This window comes from Thalassophryne amazonica, chromosome 15, assembly GCF_902500255.1.
Source record: "Thalassophryne amazonica chromosome 15, fThaAma1.1, whole genome shotgun sequence".
NCBI lineage: Eukaryota > Metazoa > Chordata > Actinopteri > Batrachoidiformes > Batrachoididae > Thalassophryne > Thalassophryne amazonica.
Window position 1 is genome coordinate 13,095,495 of NC_047117.1, and position 25,072 is coordinate 13,120,566.

The window sequence follows — 25,072 nt, forward strand, 5'->3', positions numbered from 1 at the left end:
GTCTAATAATAGATTAAATGCAGTGTTGAGGCTGTCATTCTCAGCATCTGTGTGGATGTTAAAATCGCCCACTATAATTATCTTATCTGAGCTAAGCACTAAGTCAGACAAAAGTTCTGAAAATTCACAGAGAAACTCACAGTAACGACCAGGAGGATTATAGATAACAACAAATAAAACTGGTTTTTGGGACTACCAATTTGGATGGACAAGACTAAGAGTCAAGCTTTCAAATGAATTAAAGCTCTGTCTGGGTTTTTGATTAATTAATAAGCTGGAATGGAAGATTGCTGCTAATCCTCCGCCTTGGCCCGTGCTACGAGCGTTCTGGCAGTTAGTGTGACTCGGGGGTATTGACTCATTTAAACTAACATATTCATCCTGCTGTAACCAGGTTTCTGTAAGGCAGAATAAATCAATATGTTGATCAATTATTATATAATTTACTAACAGGGACTTAGAAGAGAGAGACCTAATGTTTAATAGACCACATTTAACTGTTTTAGTCTGTGGTGCAGTTGAAGGTGTTATATTATTTTTTCTTTTTGAATTTTTATGCTTAAATAGATTTTTGCTGGTTATTGGTTGTCTGGGAGCAGGCACCGTCTCTACGGGGATGGGGTAATGAGGGGATGGCAGGGGGAGAGAAGCTGCAGAGAGGTGTGTAAGACTACTTCCTGGTCCCAACCCTGGATAGTCACGGTTTGGAGGATTTAAGAAAATTGGCCAGATTTCTAGAAATGAGAGCTGCTCCATCCAAAGTGGGATGGATGCCGTCTCTCCTAACAAGACCAGGTTTTCCCCAGAAGCTCTGCCAATTATCTATGAAGCCCACCTCATTTTTTTGGACACCACTCAGACAGCCAGCAATTCAAGGAGAACATGCGGCTAAACATGTCACTCCCGGTCCGATTGGGGAGGGGCCCAGAGAAAACTACAGAGTCCGAACTTGTTTTTGCAAAGTTACACACCGATTCAATGTTAATTTTAGTGACCTCCGATTGGCGTAACCGGGTGTCATTACTGCCGACGTGAATTACAATCTTACCAAATTTACGCTTAGCCTTAGCCAGCAGTTTCAAATTTCCTTCAATGTCGCCTGCTCTGGCCCCCGGAAGACAATTGACTATGGTTGCTGGTGTCGCTAACTTCACATTTCTCAAAACAGAGTCGCCAATAACCAGAGTTTGATCCTCGGCGGGTGTGTCGCCGAGTGGGGAAAAACGGTTAGAAATGTGAACGGGTTGGCGGTGTACACGGGGCTTCTGTTTAGGACTACGCTTCCTCTTCACAGTCACCCAGTCGGCCTGCTTTCCCGGCTGCTCGGGATCTGCCAGAGGGAAACTAACGGCGGCTAAGCTACCTTGGTCCGCACCGACTACAGGGGCCTGGCTAGCTGTAGAATTTTCCACGGTGTGGAGCCGAGTCTCCAATTCGCCCAGCCTGGCCTCCAAAGCTACGAATAAGCTACACTTATTACAAGTACCATTACTGGTAAAGGAGGCCGAGGAATAACTAAACATTTCACACCCAGAGCAGAAAAGTGCGGGAGAGACACAAGAAGCCGCCATGCTAAACCGGCTAAGAGCTAGTAGCTGCGCTAAGCTAGCGGATTCCTAAAAACACACAAAGTGAATAATGTGTAAATAATTTAGAGGTGATTCAGCAGAGGGAGTGCTTTAGTTAAGGCACGTGAAGATTACACTGTGAAACAAATCATTATCTAGGTAACTAGATCAATCTAACTGCGCAGATTAAACAGCTAACAGATACAGCAAAACACCGCTGTGCTCCGGAACAGGAAGTGATACAATACCGCAGTGAGAGCCAACCACCAGTAGAGGCGATAGATCAAGATAGAGATCATGCAAAAACACAACAATGTTAGTGCGGTCTGATTTCTCGGCTTGGCTTCACGCTGCACAGAGTGTGGGTGGGTTTTCACTTGAGTGTTTATTTGTTTGTTTGTTTACATGTCACATCCAGAAATGTGGGTCATTTTTACAATGATTTTTTTTTTAATTCACTGTCGAGAAAGATTTTTCAAAATGCGGCATTAATTGCAATGCTTCTGTGGTCACATATAAGTGGGTGCTATTCAAGGTTCTGTCAGACCAGTAGAATCCGTTTTGTTTATTCCACTACAAAAAAAAAAAAAAAAAAAACAGTAAAGAAATGAAAAAAGCTCTGGTTCTCGGCCTGTTTTGTGTTCTGTGTTGACAGATGAAGTAGACAAGATCAATGAATCCTGAGCAAGAAAAATGAAAATATATCTCAGAGTTACCCAACAAGCTATATAGCTAGCAGGCTAACTTTTTTTGCAGACTGAACAGTGGGTTTTCATAACAGGTGGCTTGGGTGCAAGTATTAAAAATTATAAGCGGTGTATTGTTTTAGTAGCCGTGGCTGTACCTGCTAATTAGTGCTACTGGTGCCTATATACTAATTATATAATACTAAAATTTCGCCCAGCAGAAATACTGGAGCACAGACTTCTGTGATTGTTCCTTCATACACTTAACTGCACAGCAAACTATAACATCACATATATTTGTAATAAAATGCTCAGAAAACACAAAAACACAGATCAAGCTAGCTGCTGCTGCCTGCATCAGCTAGCAGGGCCGCGGGCCCACTGTCACACACAACCTGTCATTCAAGGTTAATTATTCACAACTTTATGGCCTATAACAGCTTAAACTGATGAATTATTGTAATTTCTCCCAGCTCTTTATGTAATTTACTGCCTCTTTCCAAGAACCAAACCATTGTATTCTTCATTTTGGATTTATTAAAGGTCACAATGAAAACCGGACCGGGACCCTCACAGACAGTGTCCATCTTATGGAAGGCCCAGAAAATGGGTCATACAACACTTCTTTTACAATGTGGGCGTTTACAATGGGTGTAGTTTAGTCTCGCATTTCTAATGTTACTGGCTTTCACAGATAGGGGGAGCCCCCCGTATCCAGAACTTAGACATAAATGATGGAAGTAAAACTTAACTCTTACATTTAAACATTAAACCAGATCCCAGAGACTTCCAATCAAATAGCAAAAGCAAACACTTGAAAACTAACATAAAATAAGGACTTAGAACAGATATTATCTAACAATTATATACAAATTCACCCTTGTACAGTTGTCATGGATGAAGAATCTTGCGATAGAAATCAAACCGTTGTTTTGTACTAGGCTGTGAACATGTTTATTTCCTTTGTGAAGTTGGAGATTTTAACATTGTGTTATATGGGGAGTGACTCACTTTTACAGTCAGCCTCACATGGCTATTTGAGGAACTACAAGTAATGGCACTGACATTGACCTAATTTTTCACCACTGAACGTCATCGCTTGAACAGTACTACCTCTTGGGGATACAAGACCCTCGTCAAACCAGATCTGGAAGCAGGTGCTGGTGTCACGCATTGCCACATCCACGACACCACGGAACCATCCTGGGTCCTGGATTGTAACCATCCAGGCAGACAATAAGCCCATCTCCACATCTTAAAAGTAGCCAACAATCTGTCACTGCCAGGTGAAGTGTGGGTGTCCCCTTGGCCTGATCCAGCCGCTGGGATGCTCAACAGTGAGACACCTGAATGCTGGATCACACACAGAGAAACGCACCAGCTGGACTAAATGTCCAAACTGACACTCCCACACAATGCAAATGATACTCATCATCTGAGTCTCTTTCAGTAACCACTTATTTGACACAATGCCTTTCCAGCTCTACCCAAGGATCTTCCAAAGAGACCTAGTACCAAAGACATCCAGTTGTTGCCTTCAGTCACTGGTTAGAGTCCAAGTCTCATAACCATGTGATGAGACAGGAAGAACCAGACTTCGTCATCACCAGACAGCAACCTCATGAGTCCATATGCTCGTCTCCAGCTTCGCTTCATCTCAAGGGCCAGAAACAAAGACATTTCTGTCAGGGTGTGAGTTTGCTTGGGTTTGTCTTTATGTATTGTGGTTGCTGTCCAGTTTTCTGTTCCTCTGTGTGACCTTTTCCTGTTTTGGTTTCTCTGTCTCTTGTGGTGGTGGGTGTGCCTCTGCTCTCCTGACCACGCCCATGGTTTGGGCTCCTCCTTGTGCACCTGCTGTCAATCTGCTGTTGATTACTGGGATGTATTTATACTGCTCATTTTGCTCTGTTCCTTCGCCAGATTGATGCGCCTTGTGCCTTCTCTCCAGCTCTTGTTCCTGTGTTCTTGTACTGCCAGCCTCATCGTGTTCTCGACCTCCTGCCTGTTTTACTTGACCGTGTCTAAGCCTGATGATTTTTGTACTTTTGCTGTGTTTCTTGGACTGCCTTCCCGTGTACCGACCTTTGCATTTATCCTCACTAAAGTCCTCAAACCAGAGCTGCCTGACTGAGCCTTGCATTTGTGTCCAACCCTCATTTCCTGTCAGATCAATCTGGCCAATTATGGACGCAGCAGGCTCAGATGCTTACCAGTTGGTGGTACGTCACCACAGCAAACAGCTGGCGCAGCAGGAAGACCAGCTTGCGGCGCTCAGCTCCGGGTTTGGCAAACTCGCCAAACGTCAGGATGCATTCATGTCTTCTGTCACAGAGCAAATGAATCAGCTACTGTCACGAATCAGCCCTCAGGCTCCGTCGGATGCGGCCACCGGTGGCGCCAACCCACCACCACCAGTACCGACAGCCGTTTCACCTACGTCTGTTCCAGCGCCAGTGGTGTGTAACCAGCTGTCGCAACCAGAACGCTTTTCAGGTGAGTCCAGAGATGTAAGACCATTCATCACGCAATGCGAACTTCACTTTGAACTGATGTCCACCATGTTCCCTAACGACAAAGCTAAGATCGCTTACCTGACCGGTCAAGCGGCAGTTGGAGCCACCGCTGAGTGGGGTCGCCAGTCACCAGCTTGTGCCTCTCTCACCGCATTCACCACCGCACTCGAGCAGATATTCCAGCACACGGCTCCAGGGTGCGAGGCAGCGCACTCTCTCATGAGGCTGAAGCAGGGGAGCCACCAGGTCGCCGATTACGCAATCGACTTCCGCATTCTAGCAGCCAAGAGTGAATGGAACCCGGCGGCACTACTCTACGTCTTTTTCCAGGGACTGTCACCCGACATCCAGGAGCAGCTTGTTGCGGTCGATTTGCCAGACGACTTGGACGACCTGGTTGCGCTGGCCATCCGAACGGACCGCCGCCTGCAGGATCGACCTTGACGAGGGAGTTGCTTCCTGGAGCAGCGTGCCGACACCCCTCCGAGCCGGCTCGGCTCGACCCTCCTCCTCACAGCTCAGAGGAACCGATGCAGTTGGGACGCACCCAGCTCTCTCTGGCGGAGCGACAGTGCCGCCGCGAGGGCGGACTCTGTTTCTACTGTGGACAGTCAGGGCACTTCATATCTGCTTGTCAAGCCAGGGGTGCCACCAGGCGGCCAAGATCAGAGGTGCGGGTGAGTCTCAATTCCATTCCTTCTGTTTCTTCTCGAAATATTGTCCCAGCCAAATTAATATCTGACCATTCCTCCATAACCGTATCTGCATTTGTTGATTCTGGTTCAGATGCCAATCTGATTTTGTCTTCCCTTGTCAGGTCCCTTCACCTTAAGCTGTTTAAGATCTCTCATCCACTGGTGGTACGTGCTGTAGATGGGCATGTTTTGGGCCAAATCACACACCATACACAGCAGGTTAAAATGATAATTTCCCACATACACTCAGAAACCATCAGTTTTCATGTACTGGATCAGATGACTCACCCGATTATACTGGGGCACCCCTGGTTACAGCGTCATGGGCCCAATTTTGATTGGGTGAAAAGTGAGATTATTTCATGGAGTCCAGCATGTAATAATGTGTGCCTGAATAATCCCTCCTGTACTCCTCAGGGTTCTGATCCGGATCTTACCGGAGTCCCAGACTGCTACCATGACCTAGCAGCCGTTTTCAGCAAGATCAAAGCTAAATCATTACCACCCCATCGTGATTATGATTGCGCAATGGAGCTCCCCCCCGGGACGTCTCCACCTCGGGGAAAGCTTTTTTCTCTTTCGGCTCCTGAACGTCACGCCATGAATGAGTATATCCAGGAGTCTTTGGCTGCGGGATTGAGTCATCCTTCTTCATCACCCGCCGGGGCTGGTTTCTTTTTTGTGGAAAAGAAAGATAAGACGCTCCGTCCCTGTATAGACTACCGGGGTTTAAACAACGTCAAGATTAAGAACCGTTACCCACTCCCGCTAGTTTCTTCAGCGTTTGAGTTGTTAGAAGGGGCCACAATTTTCACCAAACTTGACCTACGAAACGCATACCATTTAGTCCGAATAAGACAAGGGGACGAATGGAAAACCGCTTTAAACACCCCCTCCGGGCACTATGAATACTTAGTAATGCCATTTGGGCTCACTAATGCGCCTGCAGTATTCCAGAATCTCATCAACGACGTACTTCGGGAATTCCTTAATAAATTCGTCTTTGTTTATTTAGATGACATCCTGATATTTTCCCGTGACCCGGTTACGCACACACATCATGTCCGTCAAGTATTACAGACCTTGTTACAAAATGGACTGTATGTGAAGGCGGAAAGTGTGAATTTCACAGATCCACAATCTCTTTTTTGGGTTTTGTTATTTCCGCTGGTGAAATCCAGATGGATCCTGTTAAAGTAACGGCGGTTCGGGAGTGGGCAGTTCCCTCGTCCCGCAAAGAGGTTCAGCGATTTTTAGGGTTCGCCAACTTCTATCGCAAGTTCATCCATGGTTTTAGTATTGTCGCAGCTCCGCTTCATGCAGTGACCTCATCCCTCCATCCGTTCGTCTGGACACTGGAGTGTGATGAGGCGTTCCAGGTCCTAAAGAATCGCTTTACCACGGCCCCTGTGCTGCTCCTCCCTGACCCCGCTCGGCAGTTTGTGGTCGAAGTTGATGCCTCCAATGTGGGTGTTGGAGCAGTTTTGTCTCAGATAAACCCCACTGACAATAGGTTGCATCCATGCTCCTTTTTGTCCAAAAAGCTGTCCCCGGCTGAACGTAATTATGGTATCGGCGATCGCGAACTGTTGGCGGTCAAAGTGGCTTTGGAGGAGTGGTGGCACTGGTTGGAGGGGACACAAAACCCATTCATAGTTTACACCGACCATAAAAATCTTGAATATCTCTGCACCGCCAAGCGCCTCAACTCCCGACAGGCACGCTGGGCAATATTCTTCAGTCGATTCAACTTCATCCTGTCTTACCGTCCGGGTACTAAGAACGGTAAACCTGACGCATTATCCCGACTAGCGGACTCGGAGAATGCACCCGTAGAGCCAGAAACCATTTTACCTCCCTCCTGTTTTGTAGCTACCCTAACTTGGGATATAGAGAACCGCATCCGTTCAGTTGTGGGTAATGCGCCCGCACCCGCTGGCTGTCCACAGGGGAAGCTTTTTGTTCCTCCGGCCCTCCGGGGCGAAACCTTTCGTTGGTGTCATGACTCCCGCATGTTCTGTCATCCAGGTATTACAGAAACCGTGTACAATGTACAGCGGAGGTTTTGGTGGCCAGGGTTAGTCAAGGACGTCTCAGAATATGTGACCGCTTGTCAGTTGTGTGCTATACACAAATTGACAAACCAACCGCCCGCAGGCACAAGTCAGCCATTACCGGTTGCGATTCGTCTGTGGACTCACATTGCTATGGATTTTGTGTCCGGTTTCCCACCTTCAAAGGGGCATACAGTAGTCCTGACCATCGTCGATCGGTCCTCTAAAATGGTTCATTTTATTCCCCTAAGCAAACTGCCGACGGCTAAGGGCACTGCAGTGGTCATGTTAAATCACGTCTTCCGATTACATGGGTTACCTCAGGACATCGTGTCTGACCGGGGTCCGCAGTTCGTATCCCACTTTTGGAGGGAGTTTTGCCGTCTCCTTGGGGTCACCTCCAGTTTGACCTCTGGCTACCATCCACAGGCCAATGGGCAGGCAGAGCGGTTGAATCAGGAGTTGGAGCTCTTGTTCCTGTGTTCTTGTACTGCCAGCCTCATCATGTTCTCGACCTCCTGCCTGTTTTACCCGACCGTGTCTAAGCTTGATGATTTTTGTACTTTTGCTGTGTTTCTTGGACTGCCTTCCCGTGTACCGACCTTTGCATTGATCCTCACTAAAGTCCTCAAACCAGAGCTGCCTGACTGAGCCTTGCATTTGTGTCCAACCCTCATTTCCTGTCAATTTCAAGTTAAATTGTACACTGTCTACTGGTTGCTAGTGTAGCAGTTGCACTCTGCATTGTGTTATTATGACTCCTCCCATTCGCTCAACTCGGGACGTGAACTCGCGATCCTTGGCATGGGAGTCAGACTCTCTAACCAGAATGCCAAAACCCAGGGCTCTGACCTTGTGACCAGAGAATCCTTTTGAGCTGTTGGGACTTGGGAGTGAGGTTTACTAACTACATATGAACAGCGACACCTGCTGGCCTCCGTTACAATAGTGCAGCCTAACACATTTGAGAACCCTCATTTTCTGAAATGGAAGAAATCATACATATTGTTTATCATCAAAGAAGGCAAGGAAGCATGAATCCCTGTTACCAGAGAGGAGAAAATGTGATGCACCCTCACCACTAGATGGCACTAAACCCAACACACTATAGCTTTAAGTTAGAGGATGCCCAAGTGTCAAACTGTTCTACATTTAATAAAAAAAAACAGGTTGTGCACAGTCTGAGACAGAGTAGATTTTGGACAAATCTCTCCAACAAATCACTGCGCAGATCTTCTTACTGAGAAACAACAGATATTTGGAATCGACTACGAGTAGCAGGTGGTAATAATCAGACAACCCAAATGAATAACTCTGTTAACTGTGTGTGCTTCAGGTTCAGAATGTGAGTCAGTCCATGGAGGTTGTGGATCTGCGGACATCCAGAGACCTGCAGTACATCTGGGACTCTGAGCCGCTGCTGAGAGGAGTAGATGGACGCTTACACACATATGTGGCCAACTCCCGCATGCTGACTGCTAAGGGCCTGCAGGTACACACACACACACACACACACACACACTGCAGGGACCACATGACCCTTGGTGTGAAAACACTGATCTCACACATCAAAGTCAGTTTTCCTGCCCTCACTCGTGTTTCGTGAAAGATGTGTCTTTGAGTTGTCAGCGTGTTCACTTCATGTTCGTTGCATTAAAAATGACACACGGCGCCATGCTGTGAAGCTGCAGCCTCAGTGCACGCATTCTGAACAGGCCTGGAGGACAGACTCTGTCTTGGTTCTTGGTATTTTGGTGAATTTATGCCTTTAATTTCTTTTAAACACCTCCTGTCAGAGCACTGTCACCTCTCGTCCTTCCAGCTATTACCTCCTGCAAGACTGCACACCTGCGATCTGTTCGCTCATTATCCCTCTGCATGCCTATTAGTTGGCTCCCCTCATTTTCTTTCTCATTGGTCTTGTTGTTAGTGTTATCGCTGTTCTGTCTTGTGTCGTCTCGTCTCATTTTGGTTTTGACCTCACTGCAGATTTTTTGAGATGTGCTTCTTGGATTTTATTGGATATTACAAGTACTCAACTGTTATCAACCCCATTAGCACAGGTGCTCACTGTGTGCACATCTGGATTCATTTGAATCTTAATCATGATGTCTGTGTAATAGTTTGACAGTGTTTCTGTGATACTGCGTTTGCCTTTCAACAAGAAGGTCCATGGTTCAAAGCCACCTATCTCCGTTTATCGTATCATATAAGACAACCCTGATTATAAGACAATCTTGTCACAATTGGGCTTGTGGGGTTTGTTGGGGAGTTTTGTTATTGTCTTATTTTTTTTCTGTTGTGTTATTCTTGTCTTGGGGACTTTTCTTGTCTGGTGTTTGGTTTCCCTCCTGTCCTCCTTCCTGCTTCCACTCCCCATTCCAGATCCTTCCCCCACACCTGTCCTGCATTTCCTCCTATTTACTTCCACTTTATTAGTCGCACCTTCCCTCTTCCCTTCCCTTCTTCCCTCTTTCAAGTGTTTGTCTTCTGAGTATTTAGTCCTGGTTTTGCTTACCCGTGTTTTTAACCAGTCTGCCTGCTTTTTGGATCCTGTCTCTGCCTAATGCTTCAGTTACTGGTGCTTATTGCGGCCTGCCTTTTTGTGTATCAAACCAAGCCTGAACCAACATGAAACTCAGTAACTCTAACATCTGAATCCTGCATTTGTGTCCAACCACTTTGTACCACCGAGCCTGACAAATCCCCATTTTTAAGACATATCCCGACAGACAAAGGACCATTCAGGTCAGAGTGCGGGTTTTGGCCGACTGGTAAGAGCGTCCACCTCTCATCCTGGAGATTGAGTTTGCTTCCTGAGTGGGAGCAGTCAAACACAACACAGAAGCAGAGATGGTGCAAACCCCTATAGCTGCCATCTTCTAACACTACAGTCTGTCACACTGTTATTTCATGGTTGCTTGAGAGTTGTTTGATGACCTGCATTCATCACCATGAGTACCATAGTGTCTCCTCAGTTGTCTAGGCCCTGGGTTTGTATAGCATTTGTTTTCTGCCAGTAAAAGCATAGTGGAGTGCTTAATTCTAGCATTTCATTTTTTAAAAGCTTTGCAAGTGTATTTTATTTCTGTGACAACACTTTGTTGTCCCTTCGGCTGCTCCCATTTTTTTTTTTTTTCGGGGTCGCCACAGCAGATACAGCCAGATCTGCACTGGTATTTGGCACAAGTTTTACGCCAGATGCCCTTCCTGACGCAACTCCAGTGTTACCTGGAGAAACACACACAGCCCACTGGTGTTCCAAGAGGTCTCCCATCCAAGTACTAACCAGATCCTGCACTGCATAGCTTCTGAGATCTGACGGGATCAGGCACAAAGCAGACCAGCTGCATTTCTGTGACAACACTAAACAACAAATAAAATTATAGTTCATACAGTGATAAAAATCATAACACTTACTTACCAGCAACATTTAGACTCCATCCAAGTGCTTTCATAGAAAGTTAGAGGCTCAGATCGCCTCAGTCTTGTGAGACGCCCTTATTTTACAGGTATTTGGCGCCACCTACACTTGCGGACATCTAGACGCTTAAAATAAGACTGGAGCATTTTTCAGATGTGTTTCCAAGAAAAAAAATAAGCTAAACAAATATCACCATCTTTTATTCAGAACAATATGGTACATATGCTGTTTCTTCAAGAAGGTTATCTGCCAAAGCATTTGTGCAAAATCAACATGCAGATGCACACTGAATCCACTGTGGTGACCCAGAGCAAAAACAGGAGCAGCTAAAAGATAATGCAAACTTCTTGTGAGCGCATGCATTGATTAATTTGGTTCACAAATTTAGGGTGACCAGTTGTTCCCATTTTCCGGGGACAGTCTCCATTTCTGGTGGAGCTGTCCCCAGAAATGCTCCTGCTTTTAACTGTGAATTAAAAATAGATCAGAATGAAAGACCAGGTAGCAAACCAGATGGGCAGATGTCTCGCATTGTGCTTGTTTTGGCAGACAGTGGAGGATGGCTGCTCACCAAGCAGCCTCATATCACTCTTCTTCAACTGCTCAATAACTGCTCAGCCACTTTTAGAGAAAAGCCTCTGTGTAAAACTTGACCAGAAACTTGTGTCAAGTGCAACAACAAAATCCAACAATGAGGCAAGCAATGTCATTTAGTTTGTACCTGATATTATTAGTCGGTCTTCACCATAGTGTATTACACTGCAGCTGTTAGCATGGTGAAAATACATGACAGCAGACTTGTCCCCCTTTTTATCCCATATTGTTATTATTATTATTATTATTATTATTATTATGGTGGTGGCTGATGCACTGGAAGCAGCTACAGTTTTCATTTCAGAATTTGCTCACCAACAGTAGTTCACCTAACTTGAACATGTATGACAACAGGAAAAAAGTGTTATTGACATGAAAATCCAGTAAGGTATATCTTATATATTATATTCAATACTAAGGTGGAACTATGCTAGTATACTAAGGTATTTAAATATCGAAAAAGGAAGAGTAGCAAAAGAGTAGAGTAGAGCCACTTAGGTGCCTGGTCTTGAGAACCAGGGATGGTAGGTTGAAAAGCTTTTTTTTATCCATGGGAACTCTCCCTACCCACCCAAGCGGCTCAAGAAAAAAGGTATATATAATAATAAATAATAATTCATAAGAAGTTAAGACATTATATATAGTAATATTAAATATTAAGGTAATAAACTACATATACAATAATATGTACAGGAGTAGGTATTAAAACCTAACTATAATATAGGAGAAGATTGTAGTATAGGTAATTTAGTATGTAGACTATTAGTAAAATTAAATTATACTTAGTAGGCTAAGCTATAAATCTGGTATTTTATTAAGAAACAGAAGCTATGATGTATGTGTAGTGATATCTATCTAAAGAATCTCTGTTAGCATACTATAGGAAAATAAAAAGCATAATCTATATGCTATCAAATGGAAACCTAAGAACTATGGTACTATATGTTGATATCCTTTAAAAGAACACATAAAACTAATATAAAATTGTGAATAACAAAAATAGGCTAGTTTTAGTTAGAGAGCTAAATTAGCTGTACCTAGCAAGCTAACAAGATAACAAAAACTGTAATTAGTGTATAAAGTATAATAGCGTAGTTAAACCTACAATTAATAAATACATATAAAATAAATGTGGACAAAAGTATGAATAACATGGGTTATCAAACAGAAAAGAAAGAACCAACTATTTTGTAAGCTATGATAAACGGTGCTACAGCCAGCTAGATAAGCTAACGTTAGCTGTTAGGTATAACCAAACTGATGCAGTTTATGACTGGTCATAAACACACTAACCCCATTAGAAATTAGTGTTTTTTTCACATTCCATGTGTTATCCTGTTTTTGTTTTTTAATGTTGCCATACATGTATGTTTTGTTTGTATGATTTATTATTGGCTGAAAAACAGCAACAACAAACAAAACAAGAACAAAACAAACAAAGAAAACAATAAAGATTGTCATACACAGATTTGTATGTGATGTCACACGATGTCACTATATGCTGTCATGTGACAGCATACAGTAAAAAACACCACATTTTTCTCAGCAACCATGGATGTAGAAGAGCTAGAAGTAGAGCTCGAGTCCATATAAATCAGAAATAGTCATTTGATGACCTCATCATGACATCATGTTCAGCTTTTTGTCATGATGCCAGTACAAATCAGCGTATGACGATCTGTTTACTGATTCAGATGCACTTGACATCATCCTTCTAGCGCTCTTTGTTTCAAAGTTATTGCAGAAAATGTTTTTCCCTGTCATTTGCATTAATGTCTCCAGTAAATATTAAATGGAGCTTTGTGGGGAAAATAATGGTAATATCTATGACGGTGTGTGATTTATTGCAAATCAGGACAAAACTTCAACTCAACTACTTTTTCGTAGGGGGTGTTCTAAATTTAGTCACTCCATGGTAACAAGTAAGGCTCAAACATGTATAGTAACAGAGTGGACTATTGGCCTGCAAGTTGTCTTCTAGTAAATTTGAATTAAAGATAAACCTCGGTGGTGTTTATGTGTTTCATAAAGTATCAGAACATTCAGCACTATGCAGCACTGAATAACAATAAATAAATACATTTTAAATCGTGTTGACGCTTGCCTGTATGTGCATCTTTAAAAATCTTTTTTTTTTAAAGATTACTTTTCTGCTCTTGATGTCTAGACAATCTGTAATCTGTGCATATTGGTAAAGTTCAATGTAGGTGTAAACAGAAATGAGTTTTATTTTATTTTATTTTTTTTTTTTGTTTTTTTGCCTTTAACGGAAAAAAACAAAGGAAGGGATCTGACTCATGCACTGCAAATAGAAGTCATTAAAAGTGCTGTTTGTATCGTTCAGCTTGTTCTTCAGATTCACAGATTTTTGTTCTCTGCAGCTCTGCAGATAATCTGCTGCTGTTCTTCTGGTTTGCTGTTGGCGCAGATGCTTGCCAGTGGCATTATGACAGAAAAAACCAAGCCTAATGAGATTAGTACAGATTTACATTTCCCCTCAGTAAAAAGGCAAATCCAGTGAGTTAATCTTATTTTCTCCCCATCTGATTCAAAACAACCCAAAACTTTGACAAACCTTTAAAACTTTGTGTTAAAAATGAACTCATCATTGTACAGTTCTGTGTCAATTGATATTTTTTCTTTTTAACTGCACAGTCTGAAGATTTTGACTTAGTTTTAGAGATTGTTTGAACATTTTGACAAAAAGGAAGCATTCTGCCGGATTTGGACTTAATATGTCACCACCGTGAAATAATTCATTAGCCAGTGTTGCCAGGTTTCCCAAAAGAAACGGATGAAAACAAGCCAAAAAGAAGCGCCACTTCCTAAAATTGTTCACTTTTCTCATGTCATGTTATACACATAACCAAAAGGTAATTCTATAATGACAGCAGGAATGAGAAGAATGGTGCTATCAATAAGAATAAGTCAGTGACGAAGAAGAAATTTCTTCACTTTTACATGTTTATACACTAAGATGAGATGTTTCTATCTCGGTTTTATAATTAGGAAGCATGGTATTTCTTTCCACTGTTATGTGGATGACTGTCAGATGTATGTCCATCTTAAAAAAGAATGGTGCACACTCTGTGACTTCGTTGTTCGAGTGTCTTGATGACATAAAAGCCTGGATGGCTTTGAATTTTTTTAAATTTTAATGACAAGAAAACTGAAGTTATGGTTTTTCATGGGGCGACTGGGACCCCCCTGCTAGACCTGGGTTCCCTGGCCCAGTATATGAAGCCAACCATGACAAATCTAGGGGCTAACGTGGAAATTTGACAGTCATATCAGGGCCATTGTCAAATTGAGCTTTTTCCATTTGAGGCTGTTGGCCAAAATAAAGCCAAATCTTTTGAAGCAGCAATTTGAGACAGTAATCCATGCCTTTATTACTACTCGGCTGGATTACTGTAATTCACTGTATGTGGGGATTAGCACGCTCTCCATTACCCCTCTTCAGATGGTACAGAACGCTGCTGCATGTCTTTTAACGGGTACATGTAAATACAAGCACATTTCCCCCATTTTAGCCTCACTCCACTGGCTGCCAGATATTTTAGGATTCATTTCAAAATTCTTTTATTTGTTTTTAAATCCCTGAACGCTCTTGCCCCACCCAACCTCTCTGAGCTCCTGCACCCTTATAAACCCACCCACGCTCCCAGCTCTCAGCTGAGCAGTTGTTCCTGAGTGTGCCGAAAACTAAGCGGACGCTCAGAGGGAACTGCGCACTCGCTGTTGTGGCTCCAAAATTATGGAATGACTTGCCTCAGCAGATTAGACAGACCTCATCTCTGTCTGTTTTTAAATCTCTTTTGAAAACTCATCTCTTCTCCTTGGCCTTTGACACCTAGTGAGATGTTGACGTCATTCATTTATTTTATTTTTTTTATTGTATGGTATTTTTATTTTGTTCATGTTTTATGGCTTTTAATTATTTTTAGTTGTATTTTGTTTACAACTTTATGTGAATTATGTCTTTTATGTATGTTCAGCAACTCCACAAATTTATATGGTCGGGTTGAGTCTGGGAACATCTACCACCCTACAGAACCACCCATTTGAAAAGTAACCATCTATTTCAATTTATTTTCATTTATATAGCGCCAAATCAAAAAAAAGTTGCCTCGAGGCGCTTCACACAAGTAAGGTCTATCTGCTGCAACCTGTCAGTGGGGTCCTCAAGAGTGAGAGACTTGTGTACTGGATCCTACCCAGAGGAACACTCCACATGGCCAACATGTCGTACTTAACTTTCCCTCCCAATGCAAGTACTCCTCATCAGAGTCTCTACAAGTAACCATTCATTTTACATAAAGTCATAACAGTGGTACCCAAGGATCCTCTTGAGAGACGTACTACCAAGGACATCCTGTCAGCTTGGGACTCCGGCAAGGATGGTCGCATTCCTCCCCTCTCCTCTCCTCCCCTCTCCTCTCCTCCTTTTTCGGTTCTCTAACTCTGCTCCGTCCTTCAAAGCCCCAGCTTCACCAGACTGTGTATTCTTCAAATTAAGATTTGGATTAACCATGGAATTCATCAGCTGGTCTCTCAATGCTATTGACACCATTTTTTTTCAACAAGGAAATCAGGGTTGGGGGACCCTGCGTGCCCTGATGGATCCTGCTCATCGACTATGCTCTTGACGCCTGAGAGAATGGAGTGTGACATGAATATTCTTCATAAATTTGGACTCTGGACGGTCAGAAGTGCAGTTAATGGAATTCTGTATCTCTCCATCTAACATCTACATGACAGCCTTATCAGCTCCTGAAGCCCACATTCCCTGCTCTTCCCCCAGAAGGAGCTACGGCCTTGGTGAAGGAATTTGGCTCCCCCTTCTTATCTATCTACCCCTCCCCCCAGCCTGCTGTTGCCTAGCAATGTTAGACTTTACACACGCACCCACACACACACACACACACGGACAGAAACTGACAGAAACTTAACTCATCTGCACACAACGTATGTCTCCCTCCCTACATCCCTATTACCCCCCATGTATCTCCACTCCCCTCACCCTGGCTTCCTCCCTGCCACCTCGAAGGCAGTGCGGTTTTTACTGCTGCAGCCTTCAACTCCCCAAGCTGGGCAGCGCGGGCCCCTCCTGCTGCAGCCTTCACCCACTTTACCTCAATTCGGATGACAGACTGCTTCAATTTAGTGCACATAAACAATGTCAAATGTATATGTGTTGTCTTTAATTCTGGTGTGTGCCATTATTACAGTAAACAAGTAATAATTGTGAAAAAATTGCTGTATCTTGTCTGAGGTAATTGGAGTGTAAACGTAATTTTGTTGTTGTTGCACTCATGTAGTGACAATGACAATAAATCTCATCTCTCATCTCATCTGTCATCACTTTCTGTCACTGATTAGCATCCAAGTGTCACAACCATACAGTAAGACAGGAAGCACAAGGACCTTAAGAACTTGGACCTTCATTCTGCTGAAGCGATATCGGCATCAAAACACATCTCATAGCTCCATAAGCTCCTCCCAGGTGTCTCTTGAGGTCAGCAACTGTGGACCCAGAGACATGAATGTCACTGTTGAGATCAGTGACTCTCCAAGATCAACATCTTCACAGACACACAGGTATATAGACACACTTCTGATGGCAGAGTCCAAGAGGCCATTGAAAGCCTGGATCTTGGTCTTGATCCAGCGCAGCTCCAAACTCAGACACTCTGATTCCTCACTCAACTTCTCAAGTGCTGTGATCACTCTAACCAATGATTCCTCAAATTTATGCGACTTTAAAAAAAATTAAAAAGCAGGCCCAGAGTCCCATTTAAAACGTGGCACCAGTATGATGGGGTAGTTATTCATATATATATTATATATATATATATATATATATATATATATATATATATATATAATATATATATATATATATATATTATATATATATATATCACCAGTGATTACTTATTTTGTAGCTGCTTTATTTCACTGTAGAACAGAAACCCAGTTTGGACATCACAGGAAACAAAGCCAATGCTCTTTGTATCACCCAGATTTTAAACATCGATCTGTCTCTCAGGTAAATAATAATATGTTGGTGTTGTGCTGGATGATAATGACTTATTTTTTAGGCATCATGTTAATGTTTTGGTGGAAAATCTGAAAATTGAAACAGATTTTTTTTTTCTTCAAAAGTAAGAGCTGTTCTTTAAAAAAGAAAGTACTTTGCTGCAATTTCTTCCCATCTCAGACTATTGATGATGTCCTCTGCAGGAATGCTTTGTGTCAGCTTTTATATTCTCTCGATTCTGTCTCCTCATGGTGCAGGGGAGCTGGAGTGTCCTTCCTGAACCTACAGAGAATTTACGCAGAGATTTAATTCAGAAATCTATTCTTGGTCTTCTGCCCGCATATTTATACATGAAAAATGTCTGTCAATAATTGCACTTTCAAAGTCCCAAGACACTGTCCTGTTGACTGTGCCCAAGGTCAAAACAGAATTCAGCAAACGTGTCTTTATCTGGACAGGATCTTGTTCTGCAAGAAATCTGTGCACATGCTATTTGTCATCACAGGGATAATATTTTAATAGTTTTGTTTATTGCGGGTTAGTTTTGCATATTTATCGTACTTTTATCTGTTGTTTTAATAGCATTTGCTCTGCTTCTGTTCTGTGTTATCCCCATTATGACCTGGTGAGGACTAAAGTGGGAACCAGACAAATCTGCAGAGCTCATGTTAAATTTGCTCTACGGATTAGTCTTGCCCCTCTGCCAGAAAGAGTAGAGCAGGTGACTCAGTGGGACAAGGATTTGGAATACCACTATGTACAGTAGTGTTGAGAATAATAGTAGTGCTATGTGACTAAAAAGATTAATCCAGGTTTTGAGTATATTTCTTATTGTTACATGGGAAACAAGGTACCAGTAGATTCAGTAGATTCTCACAAATCCAACAAGACCAAGCATTCATGATATGCACACTCTTAAGGCTATGAAATTGGGCTATTAGTAAAAAAAAAAAAAAAAGTAGAAAAAGGGGGTGTTCACAATAATAGTAGCATCTGCTGTTGACGCTACAAACTCAAAACCTTTATGTTCAAACTGCTTTTTTTTTAGCAATCCTGTGAATCACTAAACTAGTATTTAGTTGTATAACCACAGTTTTTCATGATTTCTTCACATCTGTGAGGCATTAATTTTGTTGGTTTGGAACCAAGATTTTGCTTGTTTACTAGTGTGCTTGGGGTCATTGTGTTGTTGAAACACCCATTTCAAGGGCATGTCCTCTTCAGCATAAGGCAACATGACCTCTTCAAGTATTTTGACATATCCAAACTGATCCATGATACCTGGTATGTGATATATAGGCCCAACACCATAGTAGAATTTGGAGGTCGTCTTACAAACTGTCTGCGGGCCTTGGACCCAAAAAGAACAATTTTACTCTCATCAGTCCACAAAATATTCCTCCATTTCTCTTTAGGCTAGTTGATGTGTTCTTTGGCAAATTGTAAACTCTTCTGCACGTCTTTTATTTAACAGAGGGACTTTGCGGGGAATTCTTGCAAATAAATTAGCTTCACACAGGCGTCTTCTAACTGTCTGAGCCTTTGCCATTCTGGTTATTCTTCTATCCATTTTGATGGTGTTTTCCGTTTTCTTCCACGCGTCTCTGTTTTTTTGTTGTTTTTTTTTTGTCCATTTTAAAGCATTGGAGATCATTGTAGATGAACAGCCTATAATTTTTTGCACCTGCATATAGGTTTTCCCCTCTCCAATCAACTTTTTAATCAAACTACACTGTTCTTCTGAACAATGTCTTGAACGTCCCATTTTCCTCAGGCTTTCAAAGAGAAAAGCATGTTCAACAGGTGCTGGCTTCATCCTTAAATAGGCAACACCTGATTCACACCTGTTTGTTCCACAAAACTGACGAACTCACTGACTGAATGCCACACTACTATTATTGTGAACACCCCCTTTTCTACTTTTTTTTTTTTAACTAATAGCCAAATTTCATAGCCTTAAGAGTGTGCATATCATGAATGCTTGGTCTTGTTGGATTTGTGAGAATCTACTGAATCTACTGGTACCTTGCTTCCCATGTAACAATAAGAATATACTCAAACCTGGATAATCTTTTTAGTCACCATAGCACTACTATTATTCTGAACACTACTGTATGTAGACCTGTGTTTAATTCCCGGTCATGCTGTCTGTGTCCTTGGACAAAGCACTTGATCTGCAATTACGGTTTATTTTGGGTGAGATAGAGGCAGGTTTGGCTGCCAGAAGATAGGAACAGCTGGGCAGGGCAGGCAGAGGAGTCAAATACTCGTATGGGTGGATTGGGTGTGACGGATCTGAAGGATAAATAGAACAGTTGAGCAGAAGTTTCAGGAAGACAATACCAAAAATACAAAACATGAAAAACTCTTCAGAGATGAGGGCCTAGACATCAGGACCACAATGGAAACTGAAAGATCTGGCAGTGTCTGAGTGTCTGAGCCACGGTTAATCCTGCAGAGGCTTGATTAAAACTGGTTGCAGCATGGGCAGACACAGCAGCTGCCAAGCAAACATGACACACCAGGGAGGGAAAACCACAAGATACACAAGGAAACAGAAAGGCAAAGCCTAAACCCTAACAATAGAGGCCTTAGTGTCTATATAGGGGCGGCACGGTGGTTAGTGCTGCTGCCTGTTGTCTTTTCTGTGTGGAGTTTGCATGTTTCCCCATGTTTGCGTGATTTCCCTCCAGGTGCTCCGGCTTCTTCCCACATCCAAAGACATGTAGGTTAGGTGGATTGGAAACATTAAATTGACCGTAGGTGTGTGAATGTGTTTGTTTGTCTATATGTGGCCCTGCAACAGACTAGCGTCCTGTTCAGGGTGTACCGTGCCTATCGGCCTCTGTCTGCTGGGATAGGCTCCAGCCCTCCTGTGACCCTTGATTGGAGTAAGCAGGTATGGAAGATGAGTGAATGCCTATATGTGACTTTATCTGTCTCTTTCTCTCAAGCACAACTGTGTATTGTACGGTGATAATTAGGTTACAAAAAGATAGGGTACCTCCATTTTGGAGGAAAGAATCAGGGATGTGAAAAAAGCTGGGAATCACTGCCAGGACATTCAGGTCCTATGATGTTCTGTCAGGAAGGGCATCCGTCATAAAACTTTTGCAAAATCAACATGCAGATCCATATCTGATCTGCTGCAGTGATGCTGAAGAGAAACAGGAGAAACCGAAAGAACATACCAGTGAAATAAGACATCAAGTTATGTTAACCCACGTTGATTATTGAAAACTGCTGCAGTAAAATATCTTAAAATTAATTCCAGCCTGACTCTGTCTGCTGATGTCTCACTATGTGAGGAACCTCAAAGTGTTTTCTTAATCCCAGTGATGTTTTTCCTGGTTAAATAAGTGGGAAAATAAATAAAAATCAAGAAGCAGGAAGCAGCTACTGCTCTGCTGTGAACAGTTTTGCTTCGGTGCTGTTTAAGAAACAGACAAATCATTCGTTTTTTTTCTACCAAATCTGTCCTACATTTCTTGAAGATCCCTAAAGATGCTTAAACCTGATGTCCCAGCTACAGAGTAACCTAGCAATTTTTTATATAAAATGGTTTGGAGTTAGGCTTAGGGCTTAATTTTGTGAAATACGAAGCAAATCTGCAGTTTTGGGTACTCTGAGAGTGCGGCACAGTACCATAATTCCGATGTGGACCCAAAATGCAAACAAAGATGTCAAGCTTCTAGTTAAAATGATAACGTAATTTAGTTTACAAAGCGCAAAATTCAGGGTGGTGAGCAAACTTGCCCATGAAAACCAGCAGGTCTGAAGGCTCCGCGTGGGCAAACAGCTGGCGAGGCAGGTCGCGGCCAGTTGAGCAAACACGGGAAACAAACAGGAATAGAGTTAAATCAAGTCTCAAAAAAGGTTCACACAAACAGAATGTTCAAAGAGCTAAGAACTAGAGCCAAGTGTACCACAAGTCAACAAACTGGTGAGGAGTGGAAGAATGAGCCGGTCTTTAAACTGCTGGAGTAGATGACTGTTTGCAGGTGCAAGCTGCAAGCAGGTCAGTCATGCCCAGCGGGAGGGGGAGGGGAAGCACAGCAGAGGATACCAACAGAACAAGGTAAAATCCTAACAGTCCAATTCCAAAAAAATTCTTATTGGCAAACTGCACAGAATATGTTTTTTTTCCTTGCTCTTGGTCACATTTCAAAAACACACACATGCTGAAAGATATAGAGAAAATATTGAATTTATAATTTTGCCTTTGAGCATCCGGTGACCAGACCTGCAAACGACTGTTGAAAATGAAGAAAAAAAAAAAAAAAAAAAAAATGTGAATTAACCCCGTTCTTAATGTCCAAAAGGTGAAGCCTGAGACTGTGTAATGTGTAATGTTGTCATTTAATAAGAATCAAAACCAAAAAGACATACAAACTTACAAGTTTTGGCAGTTTTGTGGCAGTTGAAGAAAACAGGCACTTATGCCACCCTCTGCTTCCCAAAATGAGAGTAGAACCCATAAATCCATTCTGTCTTTCATCTTTTTCCCTGAGCATCTTCCTAACAGCACGACAGAGCTTTGAGGTCTGTTTTTAAGCTTTTATTCAGTCAGCCTATGTGTGCGCTCCTCAGGGAGAAGCTTTTGCCTTTGCACTAAAAGGCAAAACTAGTGAATATTTATGATCTCAGTTTATTATTAACTAAGTATTTTTATACCATAGAAGGTAAATCAAGATGGGGGTGTCAGACAGGCAAAGTTTGATAGACGGAGCAGAAAATGGGACGGAATAAATACAGAGATATTTTATTGCATTTATTCCCAATTTTTCCTGTGGGAAGGAGGGATGAGAGAAAAGTGAAAAGTTAGGCAGGAGAAAGATAATGACCAACTGGAAGTGAGTAAAGTGTTTGATGTCGGTGTGGATTTGGACAAAATGCTTTTAAAAACACATTTGTCAGTTAATAATCAGCAATCAGTGACCAGGAAAAGCATTGAGCCGAGCAAACATCTTACACTGTGCTTTTATGGGGCGCAGTGATACCAGTAAAAAAAAAAGAAGCCCCTTTACTGAAATGTGTTTTGTGCTGATTTAAAGATAGCACACAGGCGAGGGATTAGACATACAAAGTGTTTGAGTGACTGCCAAAGCTGTTTTCTGGATGTTTTGGTATTTGTGTGTGGAGGTGTGTAATATCTTGAGGAGATGATGAGGAGTTTTTTTCTTTTTTTGCACTTTTGTCATTTCTCTTAAGCTCTCCTTTTTCATTTCAATTCCACATCCTCTCTTGGCTCACGCTGAGGATTTAAAAGTGAAAAGAGATAAAACAGAGATATAAAAGTGGTATATAATATTAATTAATACTACCTGAATAACTCAATACTAAACAACAAACCTCATTAAATCAGGCATACCACAGCACATCATTTTAAAGGGATTGCATAAATGTCTGTGCATAGTCCGGCACCTGGTCACATGAATGTATTATCGTCAGTCCAATGCATGAAGTGCCTTATGTGTGTAGCTCTCTCTGTGTGTGGCAGTCTGCAGCCGCTCCCTCCAAAGATGCCACCTCAGTCTACAGAAAAACTGCAGCACTGTAAGGATTTCACCCTTTTCTGTTTGTCTTGAGAGTCTTAGGCTGGGCATGGCTGACCTTCTGGCCTCGCACACCTGCAATCAATCATCTACTCCAATGCAGTTTAAAAGACCTGCTCATTTATTCATTCTTTCTAGTTCATTCACGCACCTCCTGTGCTGGCCACACCCAGCCTCATCAACTGTTCCACCACCAACTGTGGTACACTTTGGACTTTTTGGACTGATCCCTAGCTTTTGGACTCTGACTGTGGTCTTTTAGTAAATAAAATCACTTATTTCACCCAATTTTTGTATGGTTGTCTGTATTTTAGGGTGCAAATTATTCATCAGCATAACAAACACATGTTTCTTAGACATGACCTATTAACTGTGCAACAAGCCATATTATTACAGATATGTGTCATAAAATGCTCATCCATCATAAATCTTCTGCCAGGTGCTTACCTTCGTCTGCCCCACTCTGAGAATAAAATAAACACTCATAAATCAACAAGAAAAATAAAATGTCTTCTTTGTGTTTATTTGTGTTTTGCAAACCAGCTTTACATGTGCATATGACCACCCAGTGTATTGGAGTATGTGGAATCATGGCATTAATTATTCCAAATCAGTGAAATAATAAAATGTAATCAGCCCCATACAATAAATATCTTAACATTATTAGGAAAAAAGTTTCGTAGTTTTAGCACATTTATACAACACTTATAAATTAAATCAAAATCAAATCAATTTATTTATATAGCGCCAAATCACAACAAACAGTTGCCCCAAGGCGCTTTATATTGTAAGGCAAGGCCATACAATAATTACAGAAAAACCCCAACGGTCAAAACGACCCCCTATGAGCAAGCACTTAGCGACAGTGGGAAGGAAAACTACCTTTTAACAGGAAGAAACCTCCAGCAGAACCAGGCTCAGGGAGGGGCAGTCTTCTGCTGGGACTGGTTGGGGCTGAGGGAGAGAACCAGGAAAAAGACATGCTGTGGAAGAGAGCATAGATCAATAGAGCATAGATCAATCACCAATGATTAAATGCAGAGTGGTGTAAGCAGTCTAAATCTATAGCAGCATAACTATCAATCAATCAATCAATTTTTTTTTTATATAGCGCCAAATCACAACAAACAGTTGCCCCAAGGCGCTTTATATTGTAAGGCAAGGCCATACAATAATGATGTAAAAACCCCAACGGTCAAACGACCCCCTGTGAGCAAGCACTTGGCTACAGTGGGAAGGAAAAACTCCCTTTTAACAGGAAGAAACCTCCAGCAGAACAGGCTCAGGGAGGGGCAGTCTTCTGCTGGGACTGGTTGGGGCTGAGGGAAGAGAACCAGGAAAAAGACATGCTGTGGAGGGGAGCAGAGAGTCGATCACTAATGATTAAATGCAGAGTGGTGCATACAGAGCAAAAAGAGAAAGAAACAGTGCATCATGGGAACCCCCCAGAGTCTACGTCTATAGCAGCATAACTAAGGGATGGTTCAGGGTCACCTGATCCAGCCCTAACTATAAGCTTTAGCAAAAAGGAAAGTTTTAAGCCTAATCTTAAAAGTAGAGAGGGTGGTCTGTCTCCCTGATCTGAATTGGGAGCTGGTTCCACAGGAGAGGAGCCTGAAAGCTGAAGGCTCTGCCTCCCATTCTACTCTTACAAACCCTAGGAACTACAAGTAAGCCTGCAGTCTGAGAGCGAAGCGCTCTATTGGGGTGATATGGTACTACGAGGTCCCTAAGATAAGATGGGACCTGATTATTCAAACCTTATAAGTAAGAAGAAGAATTTTAAATTCTATTCTAGAATTAACAGGAAGCCAATGAAGAGAGGCCAACTACTGGGTGAGATATGCTCTCTCCTTGCTAGTCCCCGTCAGTACTCTAGCTGCAGCATTTCTGAACTAACTGAAGGCTTTTTAGGGAACTTTTAGGACAACCTGATAATA

The 25,072-nt window shown here is 42.4% G+C and overlaps 1 protein-coding gene across 1 annotated transcript in view; it reads left to right on the forward strand.

Moving 5' to 3' along the window:
• LOC117526206 (noelin-2-like) overlaps positions 1-25,072 on the forward strand; it is a 101,683-nt gene that overhangs the window by 36,924 nt on the left and 39,687 nt on the right. The window contains 1 exon segment of the mRNA XM_034188254.1: positions 8,853-9,008. Coding sequence (XP_034044145.1) covers positions 8,853-9,008 — 156 coding nt within the window.